The sequence below is a fragment of the Macaca fascicularis genome, chromosome 5 (genome assembly GCF_037993035.2).
Source record: "Macaca fascicularis isolate 582-1 chromosome 5, T2T-MFA8v1.1".
In the NCBI taxonomy this organism is placed as follows: Eukaryota; Metazoa; Chordata; class Mammalia; order Primates; family Cercopithecidae; genus Macaca; species Macaca fascicularis.
In genome coordinates this window covers 4,562,383-4,586,859 of record NC_088379.1, presented here as the reverse complement: position 1 = coordinate 4,586,859, position 24,477 = coordinate 4,562,383, and the positions used below count along the sequence as shown (strand labels likewise).

Sequence of the window (24,477 nt, the reverse complement as noted above, 5' to 3'; positions counted from 1 at the left end):
CTCCCGAGTAGCTGGGACTACAGGCACCTGCCACCTCGCCCGGCTAATTTTTTTGTATTTTTAGTAGAGACGGGGTTTCACCGTGTTAGCCAGGATGGTCTTGATCTCCTGACCTTGTCATCTGCCCGCCTCGGCCTCCCAAAGTGCTGGGATTACAGGCGTGAGCCACCGTGCCTGGCCTAATTCATCTTTTAATATGAAAAACAATATGACACAGCCATAAAGAAAAGGAAATCATGTCCTTTGCAGCAACATGGGTGCAGCTGGAGGCCATTATCCTCAGCAAACTATTGCAGAAACCAAAAACCAAATGCCGCATGTTCTCACTTGTAAGTGAGGCCTAAACATTGAGTACACAGGGCCATCAAGATGGCAGCAACAGACGCTGGGCCTGCTGGGGTGGGGAGTGAGGGAGAGGGCAAAGGTTGAAAAACCACCTGGTGGTTACTATGCTCACTACTTGGGTCATGGGATCTGCCTTAGCCCAAACCTCAGCATCTTGCAGTACACTCATGCCACAAAACCTGCACACATACCCCCTGAAGCTGAAATAAAAGTGGACATTATGTGTATATAAAAGGAAACAGTATTGGCCAGGAACATCACTTCCCTATTTTGCCCCGCTACGCGATTGCCGTGTGGCTTTGCGCCGAATTTCCTTGATTGCGTCTGCTCTGGATGCTTGACACTCTGGTTGTCGGTTCTTTTTGAAGGTCTTCCTACAATTGCCGCTTCTTTGTCCTCCCCTGCTGCTTCTTTGACTTCATTGGAAAATACTCCCGGAGGCAGAGTAAGAAGACTCAGTACCGGGAATACCTTGACTTCATTAAAGAAGTGGGCTTCACCTGTGGGTTTCACGTGGCCGAAGACTGCCTCAGGATTCCTTCAACCAAAAGAGTACGTCCTGATTCTCATTGTTCTTGGCGGTGTGTTGGTGTTCGGATGGAGAGCTCAGGACTCTGTCACAGAGCCGTGAACCATGCTGTAACATTCAAAATGTTCCAGAACATGCTGGTGCTGATTTCTGTGCCTCTGTCACTGACGAGGCCCAGAGGCTTGTTCTGTCTCATGGTACCCTCCTTAAAGGCACCCCGGTGCTCCCTCCTCCAGACCTGTAGGCGCCCTCGCCAAGCCCTCCTTGCCTCTCCAGAAGCTCTGAGTGGCCCCAGAGGACCTGCCCAGAGGAGGCCTCGGTGTGGCCTGTGGCTGAACTCCCTGGGGAAAGTTCCTGCTCCTTCAAGTCGCAAATAATTGGCTGCAATTGAAGTGTGTTTCAGAAGTTCACAATGATTTCCCATTTTCTCATTAAAGGCCTGGTTCATTCAGATTCACCAGAAATGTCATTTGGGCAGAAGGTGGCCCGGGGACTTTCTGTGAGCAGCGTGACCGTGCCTCTGAACCTTGTATGGACAGGGCAGACTTAGGCCCTCTTGCCGTGCCAAGGGCTTGACCTTTCTAAAGAACCATGGAAGTGTTTACAGCCGCTCACCTCAGTCTCTGGTGACTTTATTTGACAACAGTCTGTGGCTGGCAGACAGTGTGCTTTTAAAAAATAACTCCGTCGTGTCCAGGCCACAGAGTTTGACGGCTGCCTTAGCAAGAAAGGGCCCGGCTGATCTGAGCAAAGCCTCAGCTCTGCTGCTCGTGGTTCACTCCGACTGATCGCAGAGCTCCACAAGCCTGTCCGCTTCTGTGAGACCAGAAGGCTGCCTGGTGCTTTGTGGAGGCTTAACAGGATGATGTCCTCAGAGCCCACGGCGGGGAGGGCATGTCGTGGGCACTCGCTGGCCGGCTGCAGTCATAGCCGTGCGCCAGGAGCAGCGTTGGCTGTTGGCACAGGCCTCAGGGCCGCTGGCACTGTCACTACCCTGCTACCATGGGAAGTTACCTTAGGACTTGCTGCTGAACCGTCCCGTCATCCTCTCAGTGTCCTCCATTTTGGCAGGTCTTGGTCTTCTGAGGTCAGAACTGATTTGGGGAAACTGCTAAAGTTTGGGTCCTCTAGGCAGGTCCAAGGAGCCTGTGGCTTTGATTTTTGCACTTGCTGTCCCATTACTAATTGGTAGAGACCATGGACTGTCCCTTCATCTCTCTGAGCTTCAGTTTTCTTATCACTGGCAGGTTTGGGGATCGAATATAAAAGTGGATGTGAACGTGCTTTGTCATTTTTAAAGCAGTTCACACACAGCACATGTCTGGTGGGGCCTGGGTGTGTGACAGGCACTGAGAATTTAAAATCCTCCTGGAAGAGGTGGGGAGCAGAGGTGTGGCTGTCACATAGTGAGGAGGTCGGCTTCCTTATCACCTGCGCCTGGCCTTGTAGTTGATGCCTGGAGAGGAAGCCCAGAAATAAGGCGCCCGTGCCATGGTTGGCTGGGCCTGCTTGTCCGGAGGGGACTGTCTGAAGGGCATCCTCCATCGGGATGTGCCGCGAAGGAAGGCGAGCATGCGTGGAGCGCCTCTGTGGCTCCAGGCCCTCTGCTTAGCCCCCATGTGCACTTGCTGGCTCTGGCAAGGTGGGGACAAAGCTACCTCCCTTCCCAGCCCCTGGGGCACTGGGCAGTGTTACCATCAGCATGTGCCCCCCCCAGGTGGCCAAGGGGTGGAGTGAGGGGCGGCAGCAGGAAAGCTTTAGGACGGTGCGGCTGCCAGGCCCAGGAGTGTGGATTCTGAGTTTAGGCGCCTTTGTTAGGTCTTGTGAAGCTCCAAGTGATGAGAGGGAACCATGGGCTCTTACTGTTTTTTGGGGGTTTTTAAATTTTTTAAGTAACTTATATTGGCGTCAGTTTTTATTTTTTATTTATATTTATTTATTTTGAGATGGAGTTTTTGCTCTTGTCACCCAGGCTGGAGTGCATTGGCACAATCTTGGCTCACTGCCTCTGCCTCCCAGGTTCAAGTGATTCTCCTGCCTCAGCCTCCTGAGTAGCTGGGAATACAGGTGTGCGCCACCACACCTGGCTAATTTTTGTATTTGTAGTAGAGACAGGATTTCGCCATGTTGGCCAGGCTGGTCTCAAACTCCTGACTTCAGGTGATCTGCCCACCTTGGGCTCCCAAAGTGCTGGGATTACCGGTGTGAGCCACCGTACCCGACTGGTGTCAGTTTTTAAAATCAGGATTTTTTCATGATAGACGTTTAAAACTTGTGATTTGTACTCCAGGATGAGAGCATTCCATGAAGAATGTTGAAATAGACAAGCCAGCTAAAATACTTGCTTTGCTCTTTTCAAACACAGGTCTGTCTCATTGGGAAATCCAGAACATACCCTCCCTCCAGAGAAGCTTCCATGGATGAAAAGAGGACTCAGTACATTAAGAGCAGGCGGGGCTGCCCTGTAAGCCCACCTGGACGGGAGCTTTGCCCTTCTCCACTCCGGATTGCTGCTGGCAGTGCTGATCACTGTGACGGTCACCAAGCTCTGGGCGCCAGGGTCGGGTGTGTAGCCGGGGCCTGGGCCGCTGAGCGTGGAGCAGGGCCCCAGGCCGAAGGAGCCTGGCTACCTGGATTTCATCCCAGAGAAAAGGCTGAGCGCGTGAGGAACTGTGCCGCCCTGCCGCGAGGCTTTATCGACCAAGTGGTTTTGCAAGTGGCGAATTTATTGTTAGGTGGAAAGCAATTAAACACAGGAAGTTCTCGAAATGGGAGTTTGAAGACCTGGAATCGGGGAGGTAAGCTGTCCACCACCTCAGGGGCTAGCACGCTCCCAGGCTTGAGGGCAGGAATTCACGTGTTCATAACCAGCATAAAATGGTGTGGCCCTGTGACTACACACACTGAAAAAGCCATTGATGGTGGGTGAATAGGCTCTCTTCAAGCAAATTCTTTAAAATTTTCCCAATAGTTCCTATAAACATAAAGGACTTTGTTATTTCCAGAGAGGAAGGCCGAGGCCAGGCCAGGGAGTGACAGAGTTTTGACCCTTAATTAACTTTTACAAAACAGGTTTAGGGGCTAGAACTACTCATTTTCCATCCAGAAATTATCCAAAGAGAAAACAGGTTACTGAGGCCAGAAAAAGGCACTGTCCCCTTGAGTATGCAGTAAGATTTGGAGCTGTTGTGATTCAATAATTTAATTCTCTTTGAAATCCCCAAAACACAAAAATCAGCTATGGCAAAAGGAGAAAATTATATCGATTGTTCTCATGGGGTGAGTGGTGCGTTGAAATTAATGGCATTCAGAGAGCCAGCCAGGGCTGGAAGGACCTCGCCTCCTTCCAGGCAGGGATGCTGCTTGGCCGCCAGAGGGTGGTGTGGAGCTGCAGCCAGAGCCTGGCTTCTCGCAGTTTTGGGAACTGGAGAAGAGCACGGAGCCCCATCCCCTCCTGGCCCCTCCGTCAGTGACTCCTGCCTGGCTGCCCGTTTGAGGGAAAACCTTCCTCTCCAGGCCTTGCTTTCCTCACCTGTGAATGTTGGGACAAAATCATGCCCGTTTCCTTCTTCATCCTTTGTCCTCTTGCACCATGTGTACATGGAATGGGGCCGGGCCATTGAGCACAGACGGCCCCTCCAGAAATCATTCGAACCTGATGGTAGCTGGTCAGCAGAGCCTCTAGCCATCTGGCGAGAGTGGCCCTGGCTCAGTGGCTGATGGGGCCGACTAGCTGCTTGCAAATCACCAGGCACCGTGGGGCCTCTGGGTTGGTGCCTCTGACTAAAGGCGCCCTGCTGTGGTGGGGCTGGAGCACAGAGGAGGAAGGCTGAGGCTGGCAGAGCATGATCCCAGCACAGGCAGCTGGGCCCCAGAGCCCCAGGGACATCAGTGTGGTCTGAAAGTTCCCATGTGCAGTAAGCAGTGACAGTTCTTGAGTGCAGTTTGACCTTTAAATTCCCAGGAGATGACGGGTGCACAGATGTCAGCTGTGCCTGGGATGGACAGCTTTTGGTGGGTGAGGAGGAAGGAGGAACAGACCTGGAGATGGAGAGCGGGGGTGGCTGAGTGGTGGGCTCAGTCCTGCCTGCCCCTTGGAACCTGGGAACCAGGGCGCCTAACAAGCCCCGTACCCCCATCCCCTCCAGATTGGTGTCCGTGGGTCTGGGGCTTGTTAGGGGCTCTCCATGTGGCCATGCTGTGAGAAGGAAGGAGCTGTGCCCTTGGCCTCTCAGCCTACCGCCTCCCTCCTGCCCACAGGCAGCCTTCAGGGCCTTTGGTCTCACCCCCACCCAGCGTGTCGTCAGACAGGCCCCTCTGTGTTTCTGTGCCTGTGGGCCATGTGTGGCTGTGGCTCCAGGACCTCACCCATCCTAGCTCCGCGTCTGCCCCTGTGGGACATTGCTGAGAAACGGGGTGGGAAGGGGCCCTGCCCTCAAGAGGCTCCAAGTCCTGCATTGCTAGGAGTCAAGGCCGCACACGTCAAAGGATGAGTAACCAAGAGGCTGGATGTGCCAGGCCCAGAGGCACCCACGGCTGCAAGTGTGAGATTCCCGGTTATGGAGTCCGTGCCGGGCCAGAGGCAGGGGCACAGGGAAGGCTGACTGGGACGATATGTCATCTTTTTTAAAACACTCCCACTCCTCTCAGAATGGATTTGAGACAGACGAGAGGTTGACTCAGAAGACTGGCTGGGCTGGGATAGGAAGGACTCTTGCAGCAGCTGCAACACCGGCTGCCCGCACCGGGGTCCTGGGTCAGCATTGTGGTGCCCTGATCTGTGGGGGTCCCACAGGCTCAGCTGCATGCAGGCAGGCACCGTCTCCTCCGCTCTCCTGCAGCTTGGAGGGTGCAGATAAGACGTGAAGTGCAGCACCTGGCAGATAGGAAGTTCCTGGCAAATACACATAGGAAAACCAGCTTTCATTCATATCCAATTTGATGTTTTGGTAATAAATGACTTTATTGTCACCAGGTTTTCTGATTAGAGCATTTTAAAATACATGCAGGCTCTCAAAGAAGAAATTCGAATGGGAAAGAGACCATCACTGTGGTGTCTGTGCTGTTGCTTTTTTTTAACACCTAGTGTGGCCTTGCTGGCCACCCTGGAGCCGGTAGCGCCAGGCCTGCTGCCGCATGGTTGGAGCAGCCACTGGGGAGGCTCAGGCCCCAGGCCTGCCAGCTTGGCCTTCCTTCTTTAGTCTGAGAAACCCTGGCTCCAAACAGCCACCCCCTTCATGGGTCACCAGCGAGAAGAGCTTGAGGTGACCACCCAGAGCAGGCAGCATCACCTGACACCTGGCCCTGTGCGGGCAGGAGGCATGTGTGGGGCTGCGCCTCGTCAGGCTGCGCCACCTCAGCTGGGTGGGGACACCGCGGCCCTCACGGTTTGGCCGCCGTGTGGTGTGGGTTAGTTGAGATGGAATCGTGGTCCTTCGTGCTGGAGTGCACAAGGCGTGAGTGTACGGAACTGAAATGGACCGTTTCTGCCTGTGTGACAGGTTTGTAATATTTTGTTGTGGTTTTAGGGAAAAAAAAAACAAACCATTTTTCCACAGAGAGCCTATCTCTGGCAGAAGTAGCCAGTGAGCTGGACACGGAGACCCTGCGGAGGCTGAAGCGGGAGTGTGGGGGCCTGCAGACGCTGCTCCGGAACAGCCACCAGGTGTTCCGAGGTATGGGGTCTGCCCCTTCACTGCTTTTCTCTTTCCTTCCCTTTCCCGCTTTTTTCTGTTAAATAACGTTTTATTTTAGAGTGGTTTAGACTCTCACAGAAGAATCTGGCGGAAGCACCAAGTTCTACGGTGCTCCACCCAGCTCTGACGTGGGTAGCATTTGACCTCGGGGTGGGACGTGGGTCACCCCGTTTACTCCTGGCTCCTCTGGACCTTGTCCCATGCGATGTCCCCAGGCCGGTCTCCCTCCCCCTATGCTGTACTTGCTGACACCTCAGCTCCACTTGCTCCACACAGGACAGAGCAAGTCGGGCAGCCGCTGACCGGGCCCCTCTTGGCTGGGGGTCCTTGTTTGGCTTCGTCTTTAGCTGCTGCAAACTGGAAGCATCCAGAGCCACAGAGCCAGGGTGGGGAGTGGGAGGAGTGAGCCCCTCCCCACAGGCGGAGGCCTGGACTCCTGTGGCCCTTGCTTTTCGGGCCTGGGCAGGGGGAGGTCCTGGTACCCAGCTCCACTGCTGGGCAACGCCCTGTGACTCCAGGACTGCCAGGGCATGGGGAGGTCCTGGTACCCAGCTCCACTGCTGGGCAACGCCCTGTGACTCCAGGACTGCCAGGGCATGGGGAGGTCCTGGTACCCAGCTCCACTGCTGGGCAATGCCCTGTGACTCCAGGACTGCCAGGGCATGGGGAGGTCCTGGTACCCAGCTCCACTGCTGGGCAATGCCCTGTGACTCCAGCACTGCCAGGGCATGGGGAGGTCCTGGTACCCAGCTCCACTGCTGGGCAATGCCCTGTGACTCCAGCACTGCCAGGGCATGGGGAGGTCCTGGTACCCAGCTCCACTGCTGGGCAATGCCCTGTGACTCCAGCACTGCCAGGGCATGGGGAGGTCCTGGTACCCAGCTCCACTGCTGGGCAATGCCCTGTGACTCCAGGACTGCCAGGGCAGGGGGAGGCAGGAGGGCCCGCCACCCGCTTGTCCATTCACTCAGCCCACAAAGCAGGGCAGACACATCCCTGGCCTGCTGCAGCTGGCGGTGCAGTGAGGGAGAGGGAGATGTAGCAGGTGTTCCCCCAGGGGCCGGCGGTGTACACAGTTCCATCATCTGCAGCTTCCAGGTGTGCACAGAGGGGGCAGGGACAGGGGGGAGCCACAGTTTACCAGCGCCGGTGGCTGGGGCGTTTGCCGTAACTTGCTTCGTGGAGCTATTTTTCCCCTCTTTCTGTAAGTATTTTAAAGTGAATACCAGCTAGCACCCTATTTCACCCCTAAGTACTTCCACATGCATCTTTAAAAATACTAGGTGTCTTGTGTCACCACCATGCCCTAAGCACACCTTTCTGTGAGTCGCGATGTGCAGGGAGAACTGGCCTGGCCCAGAGTGGGCTCAGGAGGGCTTTACTTAGGAAATGACACTTGAGCTGGGCCTGGAAGGAAAAGAGGAGTCAGGAACAGAGAACAGCTTTTAGGCAGAGCGAACAGCATTTGCGAAGAGCCAGGGTTGGGAGGAACAAGAGTGGGAGCTGGTGGGGCTATAGCTGCCATGACCAGGAGAAGGACTGGGCCTCTGACGGATGGGTAGGGATGACACCGAAGTCACAATGGGAAGGAGTGGCCTGGCTCACACCCTAGCTTCTGGGTCCCCTGCCCATGAGGCTGCCATGGGGGTCAGGTGCAGTGCAGTATCTGGCTCTGTGCATGTGTGAGAGAGCACAGGTGTGTGCGCCATGCCTATTGTGTACACAAGAGTGCAAGCGTGTGGGTTTGTGCACACACACACTGCCTTTAGGTGCCCGCCTGCTCTTGGAGAGCTGAACTTGGCTTTCAGCTGAACTGGCTTCTTTAGGTGACAGTTGCTATTGGGTGGGGGGCCCGTGAGCGTGGTTGGAGCCTCTGTTTCCCGGGACAGGTGCAGAAGCATGTTCCTGAGGCTGCCTCCAGGGTAGACACTGGGCCTGCAGTGGTGGCTGGGCTGGGCCTGCTGCTGGAGTCTGTTCTTCCTTGCACAGAGCTTCAGGCAGTTAGAATATTTCCCGCCTCCACGGGGCCTCTTTCCGTCTTTCCCAACGCTTGTTTTTGTTGATTTCCTGAAATACTGTCCTTTCACCCACGGGGGTGAGTCTGCCTGTGTGTCACTGTTTTTCTGTGCAAGTCACCCTGGGGGACAGACTTGTTTTTGGAAACACTTCTGAGTAGGAGGCCTGGGGGTTGGGTTCCAAATAAACATTCTTCCCCAGTCATGAGAAAACTATGCTCTGAAGCTGGGTCTTATCTCTGTATGAGGTTTAGGTTTTGTTTTAAGCTAACGTGGCTAGTCTCAGAAAATGTTTACGAGCGTGAGGAATTGGAAATGTTTCCAGATGGCTTCAGGTCAGCCAGCCTGAGCATGACCTGTGAGGGCCACGAGGGCCAGCCCTGCCTCTGTCCCCGCCCCTTCCTGAGGCCACCGAGGGGTGGCTCCATGCTGGCTGGTATGGAACCTGGCACCATGCTGCTGGGTACACGCGGGGCCTCATCGTATCCTGCACTCGGGGCAGAGCAGGCCTTTCCTCCTTGAATCCACAGACACGGCTCAGAGAGGTCCGCGCGCCGGCCCGAAGTCTCCCAGTGAGTGGAGAGGCCGTGCCACGGTCCAGGCCAGGTCTGACCCAGCACTGGCACCCCTGAGCCTGCAGCATCATCCGGGGCATCGAATCCTCAGCCCGTTCCTCAGAGCAGCTTGGTGAGAGGGAGTGTCTGCTGTCAGAAGCAGTGGCGGAGGTGGCGGTTCCTGTGCGGAGAGAGAGTCCCAGGGGACACGCACAGTAGGGAGGGAGGAGGCGGCAGGAGCTTGGGTCGAGCAGACTGTGGCCCTGTGGTTCCATTTCAAAATAAGGAGCGCATTTCCAGAGGAGGAGAGTCTTTCTAGCTGTTGGTTGTCTTTCTAGCTGGCTGGAGCGAGTGTCCCTGGAAGGCCGCCCCTTCTGGCACCTGGTCACATAGGGGCTCAGGTGTTGTGGGGGCGCTGGGAGCTACCTGCCATGTCCAGGGTTGTAGACATGGGGAGTGGGTCAGCAAGACTGGGCCAGCCTGGAGCCTGCCTGTGCCATCCTGGGAGCCTCATCTCTATCATGAGCGCCCGCTCCTCAGTCCTCAGACACCCTGCAGGTCCTGCTCCCAAAACATGGCTGGGTGTGCTCTTAACTCCAGAGCCACCTGGGAGGGCCTGCTGCCAGGTGGCCTGTCACGTTGCGGCAGGGGGGTGCCCAGGCTGGCTCTGAGGGTGGGAATCTGCGCTCAGCCTTTGGCCTCAGTGATCCTCACCCCCTTCTCTTGACAGGTCAGGGCGTCAGGCCAGAGGCCCCTCAGTGTTTGGGGTCATGTGCCTCATGGGGAGTTGGGGGGAAGCTCTGGCCCCTGGGGCTCCTCCTGAGCACCCTTCAGAGGGTTCCAGATCCCTCAGTGGCTGGGATGTGCCCTTCTGTGCTGCGCCAGGAGGTGCTGCTGTGAGGACGTCGGCAGAGTATTGTGGGACTGCCTTAACCGTAGCCTTCAGGTTAAGCAACCTCAGCTCCCATGTTGGAAGGCGAGACAGAGAGGCGGCCGTGGGAGGGCAAACGGGGTCAGGCCTGGCCTTGGCGGTGCTTCCAGCCAGGCTGTGAGAGTGAGCCCCCAACTGTGTCCCTGGATGCAGCGAGGCGCCGCTCTCTGGGCTCATTTCTCTGGTTTCAGGGGAAACTATTTTTAAAGTATCAGTCTGTCAGAAGCACACAGGCTTGTTATTGCCACACACAAGGTGATTTGAAGGCAGAATTCAAGCTTTAATTCCTACACTTTCAAGTTCTCCTTGGAAGTCGGTGAGCCAGACTTCCTCACTGAGGCTCCTTTATTCCCCCAGCCTTCTGCCGCGAGCGCTTGCCCAGCTTCCAGGGAGAGCCAGGAAGGCGGTGGCTGCTTTGGCCACGTGTCACAGGGAGTTGTTGGCTTCCCACAAGGAAACGGCCAAATGGGAGTGTAGGGAGTATCTTGGCCCAATTTGGGGGGCAGGGTCAGGAGGCAGCCTGGAGGAGGCCTGTGAGGCCTGGCACCCAGGTGACGAGCGGGCCCACAGCAGCCCTCTCCTGGCCCCACCCCACTCTGATGTCCCTCCAGCTCCCCAGTGTGGAGGTCAGCCCTGGCCATTGAGTCCCAGTGGCACTTCCAGAGTGGGTATTAAACCACTGCGCAGAGGCAGGTACCCTTCCTGTTCCTTTCCAGAGCCCCTTGGCCTCCCTTACTCCACACTTGCACCTGGAGGGGCTCCGGTTGGGAGGTGCATGTAAACCCAGTGCACCAGGATGGCCCCAAGCAGAGGCCGCCCTGCCGCAGCCCCGTCCTTAGACTGTGGAGGGACTGGCGCCTTGCCCCTCTTTCTGCCTGTGATGCTGAGACAGTCCTCAGAGGTTAGGGCTGCAGCACAGATGTTTTCTCGTGTTCTGGCTCTCACACTGTGTTCCATCCTTCCTCCACTCAAGTGATCCTTCTGAAATGGTGGCTCTGCAGGACCTGCCACTCAGCCAGAGGGAAGGTCGGGGCCTCAGCGATGAGGCCACTTGGGACCCAGCTCTGTCCTCTGCCCTCCCCTCTGGCTGTCCCTGAAACGCGGCCTGTCCTGGTGCAGTCTGTCCTGGGACACTCAGGTTTGCTGCTTCTCTGCCTAAAATGCTCTTCCTGGGCCCGCGCAGGGCTGCCGCTCACCTCGCGCAGGGCTCACCTTCCCTATCCTTGCCTGAAGACCCATCCTGTACCTCGGTCACTCCCACCGGAGGCAGGCTCTCTGTGACCAGCAGGAACTCTGGGCTGTGTCACGGTTGTATCCCTGACCCTGGATTGGCACCTCCCATGGCGTGGGAGCTAAGCAGAGGCTGGTGAATTAAGGAACTTTCAGGTTTACTTCTCAGTGTGTCTTTTCTCTGTTCCAAACCACAGTTGTGAATGGGAGAGTTCACATTCGCGACTGGAGAGAGGAGACGCTGTGGGAAACAAAGCAACCGGAAGCGAAACAGAGAGTGCTCTCCAAAGCCTGCAAAACCCGCCTCTGCTGGTTCTTCACGCATCACCCTGACGGCTGTGCTCTGTCCGCGGACTGCTGCCCATTTGCCCATGGGCCTGCGGAGCTGCGGCCACCCCGGACCACCCCGAGGAAGAAGATTCCATGAGCTGTGTCCTTGCCAGCCAAGTCCTGGTCAGTGGGGGCCAAACCAAAGAGAGCTTCCCCAGCAATCCTCAGTGCCGTGGTCTCTGCTCTGGCTGTGTTTCAGCCCACCTCCTCCCAGCTTTCTCTAGATCCTCACACCGATGAACCATGTTTCATAAATATCACCCGCCAGAGAAGCCACAGTTACTCAGAAGCCCCCAGCTGGGTACCTGGCTTGTTTCAGATGCAGCCACTTGAAACGTGCACAGCATCTTCGTATCACAAAGATCGTGCATGGATCCTTACAGTGTCTCCTGGGGGAGAGCAGCCGGGGATGCCTTGCACAGGTCCCTCCCAGGGCGCTGTCCGACGCCTGCCCCACCATGTCCACCTCTGTGAAGAGGTTGGGGCTCCCCAAGAAGCAAGACCGTATCTGCCAGTGTTTCTCACCACGCTGGAGAGCAGCCACTCTGAAGCAGGGATCCACCAGACTGGTATTTTTAAAAAAGGTATAAGGCTTGCTCTGTTGAGGTTGTTTTTACAGTTACAGAGAATAAAACAAAACACCCATAATTTCCTCACATGGGCCACTTAAGTGGCATGAAAAAAAAAAATCATAGGTGAATTGTTGACAGGGCTTTAAAACTGTAAATATCACAGACAATAGAAAGGTAAGACCTACACCTTCCTCACTCCTCCACGAGACCCTCTCCCCAGAAATACTGCAGCAGTTCTTTTTAGTCTTTCTAGAAAAAAAAATCCTGATTCATTTCTCTTTTATTGAGAGATGGGGTCTTGATCTCTCGCCCAGGCTGGAGTGCAGTGGCACGATCATAGCTCACTGCAGCTTTGAACTCCCGGGCTCCAGCCATCCTTCTGCCTCAGGCTGTCAAGTGGCTGGGACTGTAGATGCACGTCACCATGCCTGGCCAGTGTTAGAGGCAGGGGTCTTGCTGTGTTGCCCAGGCTGGCCTTGAACTCCTGGGCTCAAGCAGTCCTCCCACCTCAGCCTCCCAAAGTGCTGGCATGACAGCCATGAGCCATGGCATCTGGCCCTGATGTTTCTATTTAAAGTTATTTCTGTGGTTTTATACAAAAGGTCACATGCAGACCACACTGTTCTGCCATTGACTTTCTGCAGTGTACCCTGGTGCCTCTCCACTGGGTGTATCCACCTGGTTATTCACGGCCGCCGTGTGGCATTCCATGGCAGCGCCGCAGTCGTCTCTCCTGAGCAGTGAGAATAAATGGGCATCTACTCTGAAGGCACCTCAGCTCTGCAGCACCCCAGGGCAGTGCTGCCACGGACCCAGACCCTGCCCTCTGAGTTCTGAGTCAGTCCCAGAGCCCAGAGCCCAGGCTGAGGATGTGCCAGCAGGTACCTGGCCCTGGAAGCATCCACCCTTCGTCTTACTGGGAGACTGGCGCTCCGTGGCCCCTTGGGGCAGGCCCCAGTTGGTCGAGCTGCTGCAGCTCTGGCTAGTGAGGCACAAGGGAGCTCTGCTGGGGCCTCTGGGGTCTCCACACTGGGAAGATCTCCCTGCAGGGGACACCTAATGTAGAAGCCCCGAGGTAGCAACCAGGAGCCTAGCACCGAGGGTGGTGGAGCAGGAAGATGGAAAGAACTCTCTTCCCAAAGATGAGCCACAGAGCCGCACCCTCCCTCAGCCACTGTGTTAGGCCCTGAGGCATCTTCCTGCCAAGCTGCACCAGGGTTTGCGGGTTTTGTTGCTCAGCATATCCAGGGTCACGTACTTCAGGACAAGTGATCTGATGCCCCTCGGCCTCCCAGCCCTGCAGCCTCGCTGGAGCTCTCCCTGCAGCAGGAAGGGCTGAGCCCAACCACAAAGGGGCTTGGGGCGACATCAAGGGATAGCAGAGCGGGGAGTGCAGGGAGCCCGGCCCAGAGGAGCAGCCCTGCCACCGCCTCCTGGAAGGGGCACACCTCCTGAGCTAAGCCCAGGACGCCACCCAAGCCTCAGGGCCTCCCAAGGTGTCCCCCAGGCCAGAGTGCACCGCCTCTGCCAGGCCCAGGATAGCTCCAGGTTGCTGGGCCCGTGTCTCCTCTCCCCTTCCCAGGTCTTTCCCAAGCCCAGAGCCCCTGCTTTAATTTTCCAGTGCGGGGAGACAGGACAGTGGTCACAGAGCCTGGTTCTGCGCTCGGTGCGGCTGGACTCCAGACCTGGCTCCGGTGCTGCAGTCCTGGCGAGGGTGGTGGCCCTGGGGAAGACGAGCTCCCCCAACACTTGGCACAGCAGTTTCCAGTCATGAGCTGCAAGGACACAGTCTCAAAGGAGCATCAGATGGGGCTGGGTGCGTGTGGGGTGGCCCTGGCTCTCCCAGATGGGGTCCTGCCAGGCCAAGAACTGTGCTAAGTAGGGCCCACCATGGCCATAGGCCCCTCTGTGTCACCTGGCATAATCAGCTGGTAGAAACGGCCCTTGGTGACCACATCACCTGACCTGACCTCCAGGTTCTAGGTACCGTTTCTTACTACCCCCCAGCACCACTGTGCCCCTGTCCACACGTCATGTGACTGGGGGTCCGGCACGGTTACCTTGCAGCAATGAACGATGCATCTGTGGATGAAGGTGGGCAGATAGAGGTTTGGCGGGGGATGGTGTGGGGCACTGATCATGGCAGCCTGGCTGTGGCCAGCCCCAAGGGCTTCCCAGTGACTTCTCAGAGCCTGAGTAGGTATCCCCTGGACAGGTGGGATTGAGGGAATGCCACAAAGGTGGGCAGGAGGGGGAATCTCGCCAGGAGTACAGCGCGTCTACACTTATTTCCAGACTAGTGCCAGGCAGGCCCTAGGTCTCACTGGCTGAGAGGCAGCCTCTGTCCCCCGGCGCCCAAACTTGCCCCATCTGCTGCAGAGGAGACCCACCTGTGGTGAGCATTGTGGTCTTGGGGCCTGCAGGCGCCCTAGTGGAGTTACCATGGTGACCGCAGCCCCTTGGACTGGTGCTGGGGATTCAGACACCAGGTTGCACAGGCCTTGGCTCATGGCATGGCCAGGCTCTGGGGTCTGTCCCAGAGCTTGGGGTTGGCAGGGCAAGCTTCCTGGAGGAGGGGCTGAGGCCGCGTATTTTTCCTCTCATCCTGCTGTCCGCTGGGGCTACTCTCCAGGGCCACAACTGTTCACAGAACGAGGAACCCGGGCCTCGTGCAGAAGAGCCTTGTGTGGGTGAGAGTCCCAGGGAAGAGGCCGAGCCCTCTGCGGACTTGCCCCGGCTCATTTCTGCCTGACCCTTCCTTGTTGCTGGTTTTGCTCAGAAAACTGTATTGTGGGCCTCATCGTTCTGGGAAAAGGTGGTTCATGAGAAAGCACAGTCATGTGTCACTTACCAGTGCAGATGCATTCTGAGAAATGCGTTGTTAGGTGATTTCATCATCCTGCCACATGAGAGTGTGCCCCACGCTCCCAGATGAGACAGGCTGCCCCACACCCAGACTATGGGGGACGGCCTCTCACTTTCGGAACACACGCCTACACGGCTCATTGACTGTGCCGAATGCTGTACAGTTGTAACGCGATGATAAGTGTCTGTGCAGCTAAACGTAGAAAAGGTACAGTGAAAATATGATGTAAAAGAGAAAACATGCTTCAGCTGTGGAGGACACTCACCCTGATTGGGGCCTGTGGACAAGGCTGTGGGTGTCCGTGAGGGAGGGGGTGCCTCTGAGGCCCTGCTGCAGGCTGGATGAACAGTACACTTAGGCCACACTCAGTTTATACTAAAAAATCCCTTCAGTAACACATTCACCTGAGCCTGTTTCTAACTTTTTAATTTTATGAACTTTAAAAACATTTTTTACTCTTTTGCAATAACACTTAGCTTAAAACACACGTTGTACAGCTGTATAAAAATGTTTTTCCTTTTTCTTTTTTTTGAGACGGGGTCTTGTGTTGCCCAGGTTAGAGTGTAGTGGCGCCATCTCAGCTCACTACAGTAAGCCTCAGCCTCCTGGGCTTAACTGATCTCCTGCCTCAGCCCAAGTAGCTGGGACCACAGGCACGCGCCACCATGTTGCCCAGACTGGTCTTGAACTCCCAGACTTAAGCGATCCTCCTGTTAGGGGTGGCGAATATCCCAGCTGTCAGTGGCGAATTTAATGAATCTGCAGCAGCCTCAGCTCTTGCCTCCTTGGAAGAAAGAATTCATCTGAAGGGCATAAGGCAGAAAAAGGAGACTGAGGCAAGTTTCCGAGTGGGAGTAGAAGTGTATTAAAAAGCTTCAGAGCAGGAAAGAAAAGAAAGTACCCTTGGAAGAGACCCAAGCATGCACTCTGGAGGTCAAGTGCAGCATTTGACCTTTTGATTTGGGGTTTTATATGTTGGCATACTTCTGGGGTCTTGTGTCCGTTTTCCTGTGATGCTTACCTTAGGGTGGGCTACCTGCATGCACGGTGCCCTCCTTGCACTCAGGATGTGAGCATTCACAGTGTGTTTGAAAAGTTGTATGTGTGTTCACCTGAGGCTGCTTCCCTTTTCCGGTAGGATGCCCCCAGAAGGTCATGCTCTGCCATTTTGTCTCCTAATGCGCATGCTCTAGCCCACTCACCCAATTCCTGAGACTTTACTGGAAGCCATTAGTGACCAATTTCAAGTAACTTTATCTGTTGGGAAATTGCCTCTCCCTGGCGCGTGCGACCAATGATCGTTTTTAGAGAGGCAGAGTGACAACTGCAGGACCATCACCTTGAGGACTGAACTGATTGTTTATCTCGCCCAAATTCCTGTCTAAGGGGTCTGGGGAGTCCTGCCCTGCAAATCATAAATTCTCATCAGATGGGTTTTATTTAACCCTGTATATTATGACCTACTTTCCAACCTGACTCTGGCATAACATTACAAGTCAAGGAAGAAAAATCAAAGTAGTTTACCTCAAAATGTGTTTCTTTGCCATATTTTGAAATGGCCCTACAAAGCTGTTCTGTGTGTGTGTTGGGGGGGCGGAATTTGCATCTGTAAAGAATCTCTGTTAACATAGCTAGATCTTTTTCTTCCAGACCCTCCCAATCCTAAAGAGATTAAAAGTCTAGCACCCTTTGAAAGGTCTGAATAGGAAACATTTGTCATCTATTGTCTCTAAGGGCAGCGACTATAAGACTTCAAAGAACTTTGGTCTCCACAATCTTTGTCTTAACCTGAACACTCCCTTTCTATCAATCAGGTCTTCAGACAAACTCAACCATTTGTCAACCAGAAAATGTTTAAATTCACCAATTCCCTCCCCCGCTCCAACGTTTGAGTTGTCCTGCCTTTCGGTATGAAACGAATGTATTTCTTTCTTTTTTTTTTTTGGAGACGGAGTCTCGCTCTGTCGCCCAGGCTGGAGTGCAGTGGCGCGATCTCGGCTCACTGCAAGCTCTACCTCCTGGGTTCAAGCCATTCTCCTGCCTCAGCCTCCCGAGTAACTGGGACCACAGGCGCCCACCACCACACGTGGCTAATTTTTTGTATTTTAGAAGAGACGGGGTTTCACCATGTTAGGATGGTCTCTATCTCCTGACCTCATGATCCGCCTACCTCGACCTCTCAAAGTGCTGGGATTACAGGCGTGAGCCACCGCGCCTGACCAAACCAATGTATTTCTTAAATGTATTTGATTGATGTCTCATGCCTCTCTAAAATGTATAGAACCAGGCTGTACCCCAACCACCTTGGTCATATGTTCCCAGGACCTCCTGAGAACTGTGTCACCGGCCATGGTCACTCATATTTGGCTCAGAATAAATCTCTTCAAATATTTTACAGAAAACAAATACTTTACAGAGTTTTACTCTCTTTGTTTTCAACCTGATACTCACCTGACATTCCTGGTGGGTTGGGGTAGCCCTCTCCTGTCCCGCTGCTGCCCGCCTACCAGCCTACTGTGTCACTCCCGCCTCGGCCTCCCAAAGTGCTGGGGTTACAGGCCAATATTCTTTATATTATATCAGTCTTTCTTTTTATTTGTACTTTTAAACTTTTTTGTTAAAAATGAAAGAGAAACACATTAGCCTAGGCTAGGCCTGCACAGGGTCAGGATCATCAGTATCACTGTCTCCCGCCTCCTCATCTTGTCCAATCAGAAGGTCTTTAGGTGACTAGCACACCTAGGGCTGTCACCGCCTATGATAACGGCTGCCCTCTGAATCCGTCCTGAAAGGCCTGCCTGAGGTTCTTCTTGAGGAAGTGTCACTCTTTAAAGAAACGATCATGGTGATGTGCTTGGTTTCCTTTTTTCATTATAGATTTGCTTGGAAGCAGATAAGGCACTATGAACATTCCTCTCTACAAACGAAAGCCTTCCGTGTTGAGGTCTATGCTTCAGACTTATTAAGGTGTCTGTTGAGGTCTGCAAAGCTTTTGCTAAACTCTTCTTTGTAAATTTTCTTGGGGCTCATCTTGTTTTTTGCCAGTTGCCTTTTCTCTTGCCCCTTCTTCAGCTCTGCGTCCGTCTTCCAGTTCCAACAGCTCCTCATTGGTCAGTTCTTCAGGAACCACCTGGAGGCGCTCCCACCGCCGTCCTCCTCCAGTCCAGGCTGGAGTTGTTTGCCATCCCAGCCACGGCCGTGTTGAGTTTTGCAGCCTCCTCATCCTGGGCAAAACCCTTGAAGTCCTGGGTGAACTCTTGCGTGTCCTCCCCTGGATGCCACTCACACACACCTTGGCAAGCATGCCTGGGTCATCACCCCAAGCTCAAACAAGGTTTCGGGCGCAGCCCTAGTTGCCATCCTTCCACAGTTGCATCAGTGCCTTCTCGGCAGACTCTTCAGCTGAAGCTATAGCCCGGACAAAGGACCTCCTCAGATAGGAGGCCTTAAAAGGCCTTAAAAGCTGCATCGGATCAAAGGAGTGGTGTTTGGAGGGGGAGCCACTGTGACATAGGGGTGAAAATCACCAGTAAGAGGAGGAAGTGTGGGTGCAGCACCACCAACAAGCAAGACCTTGAAAGGAACTGTGTTATCTGGCAACACAGGAGGGATGAAAATCACCAATAAGAGCAGGATGTGCAGGAGCAGCACCACCCACAAGCAAGACCTTGAAAGGAACTGTCATCCGGCAACTCAGGAGGGCCTCTTGGAAGAGGAGTGAGCCATTCCTAACTCCCTTGTTCCCGCACTGCCCTGGCCCTGTGTGCTCACTGTCTGTCTTGAAGGGCCTGGGGCTCTCATTGTGCAGGATCACATAGTCTGCAACATGGCCACCAGGCAAGGCTGGTATCCTGTCCTTAAAAGCCTGGAAGCCTGGCATTGACTTGGCCTCCTTATGGATGAAAGTGAAACACCTATGCAAAAATTCTATCAGTGAGAAAATAATGACGGTGAAAGATCTGAGCTAACCCACCCTACATCTTACCTTTCCCTGAATTAATAGTGCTGGGCTAACTTTGGAAGACAGGCTGTAGTTTTGTTGTTGCTGTTGTTGTTGTTGTTGTTTTTGAGATGGAGTCTCGCTTTATCGCCCAGGCTGGAGCTCAGTGGTGCAATCTTGGCTCACTGCAATCTCTGCCTCCTGGGTTCAAGTGATTCTCCTGCCTCAGCCTCCCGAGTAGCTGGGATTACAGGTGCCCGCCACCATGCCCGGCTAATTTTTGTATTTTTAGTAGAGATGGGATTTCACCATGTTGGCCAGGCTGGTGTCAAACTCCTGACCTCAGGTGATCAGCCTGCCTTGGCCCTCCAAAGTGCTAGAATCACAGGCGTGAGCCACCGCACCCAGCCTAGACTGTAGTTTAAATTACAGTAGGCCTTGCCCCAAACTCAGCTGCTTTTGTAAAGCTAATGGAAGGCATCAGACTGGGGGAGGAGAGGAGTCCTGCTAAGGCACAGACATGAATGATTGCCAGCCATTATATCGGAGAGTATAAGACATGCAGCTTCCCCAATTACTCCTGCAAATAGCATCACTATTGTAGAACCCGAGATTGGCCTTTTGAGGTATCTTTTCAGGTTTTCTGCATGTCTGACACCCATGGCTCCACTTGGACCCGTCACCCCTGCTCCTGTGGCCCCCACAGAGGCAATTCAGCCCACAGGAGGACAGCTTCGATCCTCTGATTTCATCTCTGTCCCAACCAATCAGCAGCAGGAACTTTTTACCTGGCCACCCCCACGCCTTCCCCGAAACTGCCTTTGAAAACCCCCTAACCTACAAGCTTTGGATGACAATGATTTGAGTAGTGACTCAGTCTCCCACATGGAGTGGCCAGCCTTGTGTCTGTTAAACTCTTTCTCTACAAAAATGCCATGGTCTGTCTTTGTGCAGTGGACAGGAAAAATCCCTTGGGCGGATACAAAAGTCCTTTCAGGCATCTGTTTCCAGAATAGGGAGGTTCCTCCATATTGAAGATTTGCTGTAGCAGGTAAATTTCCTCCATAATCGAACTTCCAAAACTCTTCAGCTGCCTTCACGTCAGCACCCACAGACCCAGCACTCACATGAACATTATGTAATGCATAACAATCCTCGAACCATGTAAACCACCCAGAACTAGCAGTAAATCCGACACCAAAGTTGGGTCCAGCCTTTCTTTTCAACATTGAAAACTTACTTTTTGCTCTGGCCATGATCGCCATGGTGCTGAAACCGCCTCTGCAAAAATTATAACAAAATTATGACAGTGAAAGAGACAACTAACCTAACCGACTCCATCTTGCTTCTAACCTCCAAGCTGTCCTTGTTCATTCCCAGGCGTAGGCTCAACCGACTTTGGGAGGAACTTAGTTTATGGTGTGAAAGGAAAATAAATCTTGGGGCCCCAAAATCACTAAGCCAAAGGGGAAAGACAAGCTGGGAACTGCTTAGGGCAAACCTGCCTCCCGTTCTATTCCTAAAAAAAGATAACTACTAAGATTAAAAAGCTACATACCTCCCTCACAAGGACATTCCTTGTGGACAACTGGCAGAACTCAAAGCCACCCCTCTGGTCACTGAGATAGATGCATCTCTGACTGCCTCCTTTGGAAAGGCCAATCAGAAACTCAGAAGAATGCAACTGTTTGTCTCTTATCGACCTATGACCCGGAAGTCTCCTCCCTGCTTCGAGTTGTCCCACCTTTCTAGACGGAACCAATGTATACCTTACATATATTGATCGACGTCTCATATCTCCCTAAAATGTATAAAACCAAGCTGTGCCCGACCACCTTGGGCACATGTCTTCAGGACCTCCTGAGGCTGCATCACGGACACACATCCTTAACTTTGGCAAAATAAACTTCCTAAAATTGACTGAGACCTGTCTCAGATATTTGGGGTTCACAATGCTTTAACTTTGAAACAAAGACAATAACAACTCTTTTCCCAAACAAAGTCCCTTCCTGCCTGAGGATCAGACTGCCTTTGTAGGACTAACAAATTTGCCATGAGATTAGAAATTATGGTTCAGGAGTAATGCAGCTGCAGGTGGTGGGATTCTGAACCTCCTTAAACTGCTCCTGTGATAACTTAAGATCAGTGTTTAACATATTTTGCAGACCCTGTATGCAGTGGATCCGCTGGCACCACCCAAATAGATAAATTGGCCCATCTGGTCTTGTGGCCCACCACCCAGGAATGGACTCAGCTCATGAGGACAACTTCAGCTCCCTAAGATTTTATCTTGGACCCGACCAATCAGCACTCCCAAGCCACTGGCCCTCTACTCACCAAGTTATCCTTAAAAACCTCAATCCCTGAGTTTGATTTGAATAATAATAAAACTCCCATCTCCCACACAGCCAACTCTGCGTGAATGCAGCTCCTGATTGCAATTTCCCTGTCTTGATACATCGGCTCTGTCTAGGCAGTGGGCAAGGAGAACCCACTGGGCGGTTACAGTGCGGAGAGGGATTCGCTACTCTGTCTGGTCTTCAGCCCATGTCGGATCCAGGCACCTCTCGACTTTCTGTTAGTCGCCTTGCTTTCAGCGAAGTGGATCCTTTCGGCATCCACTTTACAATGGTCGCCTTGCTTTCACGGAGGTGGGCTCTTTGAGCAGCCGTCACTTTGTCCTTGCTCATCAGGGCTCATCAGGGACCTGCCTGCCTGGCGAGCATAACCGCCTCTGATTTTCCACCTTCGTGGTCCTTAGTCGCTTGTCATTCCATTTTCAGGTCAGTCACTGGCAATAATGACTCTTACTGGTCTCTTACCAGCAACAGTAGCTGTGGATCTCGTATGCTTAGGGACCATGATGAACAAACCACACGAGGTCAGGCACAAGAGGAAAGTGTGCAATTGAGAGATGCAGAAAACACCAGGTGTGTAAGGCAGCGGTGGGGTGATGGAACGCACACAGTGTGAAAGGAAAATCAATCTCGGGACTCCCAAATCACTCAGCCGAAGAGAAGAGTCAAGCCGGGAACTACGCTAGGCAAACCTCCCATTCTATTCCTAAATAAGATGGCTACATAGATTTTAAAAAGCTACATACCTCCCTCACAGTTTGTCCCCTGGGAAATTCCTTGTGGGCCCCAAGATCTTTACCCTAAAACAGTTGTGTTAAATTTCACCCTCACAATGTAAAGGGATAACTCATCTTCACAGGTACAGGACAAAGGACAGAGCTCAAAGTCAGCCCTCTGCTCACCTGAGACAAATGCATACCTGATGGCTTCCTGTGTCCTACGTTTGTTCTATCCTAGTAGAAATGCAGGTTCACCGAGCCAGACTAAATTGTGTATTCAGTGAAAGACTGGTCGAAGACTCAAAAGAACACAACTGTTTGTCTCTTGTCTACCTGTGACCTGGAAGCCCCTGCTTCCAGTGGTCCCACCTTTCCAAACCAAACCAGTGTTCATCTTACATATGTTGATTGATGTCTCATGTCTCCCTAAAATGTATAAAACCAAACTGTGCTCTGGCTACCTTGGGCGCATGTCATCAGGACCTCCTGAGGCTGTGTTATGGGCGTCTCCTTAACCTTGGCAAAGTAAACTTTCTAAATTGGTTGAGACCTGTCTCAGATATTTTGGGTTCAAATACCTAAGGGAGGTATGAAGCTTTTTTTTTTTTTTTTTTTTTTTTTTAGTCTTTGCAGCTGTCTTATTTAGGGATAAAATGGGAGGCAGGTTGCCTGATGCAGTTCCCAGCTTGACTCTTCCCCGTGGCTTGGTGATTGTCTTCTGGGAGCATCGTCGTCGGTGTGTTCTGTGGTGGACTGAAACATCGCGATGCAGCGCATGCGTAAGCATGAAACACGGGTGAATAGTGGGCTTTCATCAGCTCCCAGCTGCTCTTTCCCAACACTGGCTTTCATCCAGGAAATGGCTGCCATGGCTGTTTGGAACAACCTGACTTGTCCACCATGAGAGTCCTCATTCAGGAGAAGACAACGTTTGGAGACCCCAGGTTAGGGTAGGGAGACTGTTCACACCTGGAACAGGAGGCAGCTGTGCCCCTGTCTCTTCCTCACAACCCTGCTGCACTTGGCAGTCTGCATCCATTGTCATAGGTAAACCCCCATGGGGTGTCAGTGACCTGGTGCTACAGAGGAGAAAACTGAGGCTCAGAGAGGTTAAGTGACTTGCCCAGAGTCACACAGCAATTGTCAGAGTCAGGATTTCCACGCTGGGCTGCAGCCTCCTGGCAGGGCTCTTCCCTGTGAGGCCCTTGACCAGAGGGACACTCGGGGTTTAGTCTGGGGGTGGGCATGCATTTGTTTTTTACCCTCCAGTCATGGTGGATGGTGGTTTCTCATTGGTGGTGAAGTGGAGCTTTCAAAATGAATCCATTTCAGTAAAAAAAGTGGGTCAACTAAATAAAAAATATTAACTAGATGACAGTTTTTTTGGTGCATAGAGAGGGACGATATCACAAAGGCAACCCTTAAATTATGCAAGCTTGGAAAACACTGCCTCATGTCTCCTTCCAGAATCAGGAGCAGGCAGCACCCGCATCTCAGCGCACACCCTGTCACTGTCTTGCGCCTGACAGTGAGGCAGGAGAATCGGGTCTCGAGGCAGGGAACCTAAGGCCAGTTCGTGCTGACTGGATACGGAAGGCAACTTCCTTTTCGACCCCTCCTTTTTTTGCTGGCAGTTGAAACATGAAAGTACCTCTGATTGGTTCCCTCCCACAAACAATCAGACTGGTTGTGGGCCAAGGCCTATTCTTCATTCTGATTGTTCCCCCCCTGCAGCCAATCAGACTGGTCACAAGCCACTACTTCATTTGCATAGAGTGAACCAATGAGAAACCTTCATTTTTATAGAGTGAAGCAATGAAAAACCTTCATTTGCATATAGTGAACCAATGGGAAAGCTTCATTTGCATAGAGTGAACCAATGGGAAGCCTTCATTTGCATAGAGTGAAGCAGTGGGAAACCTCTAGAGGGTATTTATACCCCAGAAAATTCTGTGACAGATGCTCTTGAGCCACTTGCTCAACTCCACTCCCTCTGTGGAGTGTACTTTTGTTTAAAATCTCTGCTTTTACTTCCTTCCTTTGTGCATTGTGTCCAATTCTTTGTTCAAAACACCAAGAACCTGGACAACTACCCTCACTCAGTAACAGTAGTCTCTGACTTCCTTGTTCTCATCCCGGCCTAGGCTGCAGCAGCACCTTGGTCTCCTCATCTCTTAGACGGTGGTGGGACACCTGCTGGCCAGGCTGCAGTTGAAATGGAAGGCAGGAGTGGGTGTTTACGTCTCAGGCCCACCCCACGCAGGAGCTCAGCCATGTAGTTGGGACTGTCGGTTGCTGCAGGGCACTCGACAGTAGAAAGACCTCTGGGCAGTGAACCAGAGGCAGCTCCTCTAAATGAGATGCAGAGGTCCCCAAGAAGGAAAGTGAATTGC

At 53.2% G+C, this 24,477-nt stretch overlaps 1 protein-coding gene across 22 annotated transcripts in view; it reads left to right on the top strand.

Moving 5' to 3' along the window:
* Window positions 1–24,477, top strand: part of TRMT44 (tRNA methyltransferase 44 homolog) — a 61,604-nt gene that overhangs the window by 21,388 nt on the left and 15,739 nt on the right. For 5 of the 22 annotated variants that reach the window (XR_012434598.1, XR_012434596.1, XR_001490602.4 and 2 more), the window contains 3 exons: window positions 714–897; window positions 3,240–3,672; window positions 6,433–6,549. Coding sequence is in view for 16 of the 22 variants with exons in the window: in XM_074039340.1 (XP_073895441.1) it covers window positions 714–897; window positions 3,240–3,672; window positions 6,433–6,549 (734 nt within the window). In the remaining 6 variants the exon portion in view is untranslated. Of the gene's footprint in view, window positions 1–713; window positions 898–3,239; window positions 3,673–6,432; window positions 6,550–9,115; window positions 9,273–11,497; window positions 12,287–17,945; window positions 20,929–21,173; window positions 21,421–24,477 lie in introns of those variants that run through there. The other 17 variants (XM_074039343.1, XM_074039336.1, XM_045392067.3 and 14 more) reach the window with 7 other exon arrangements.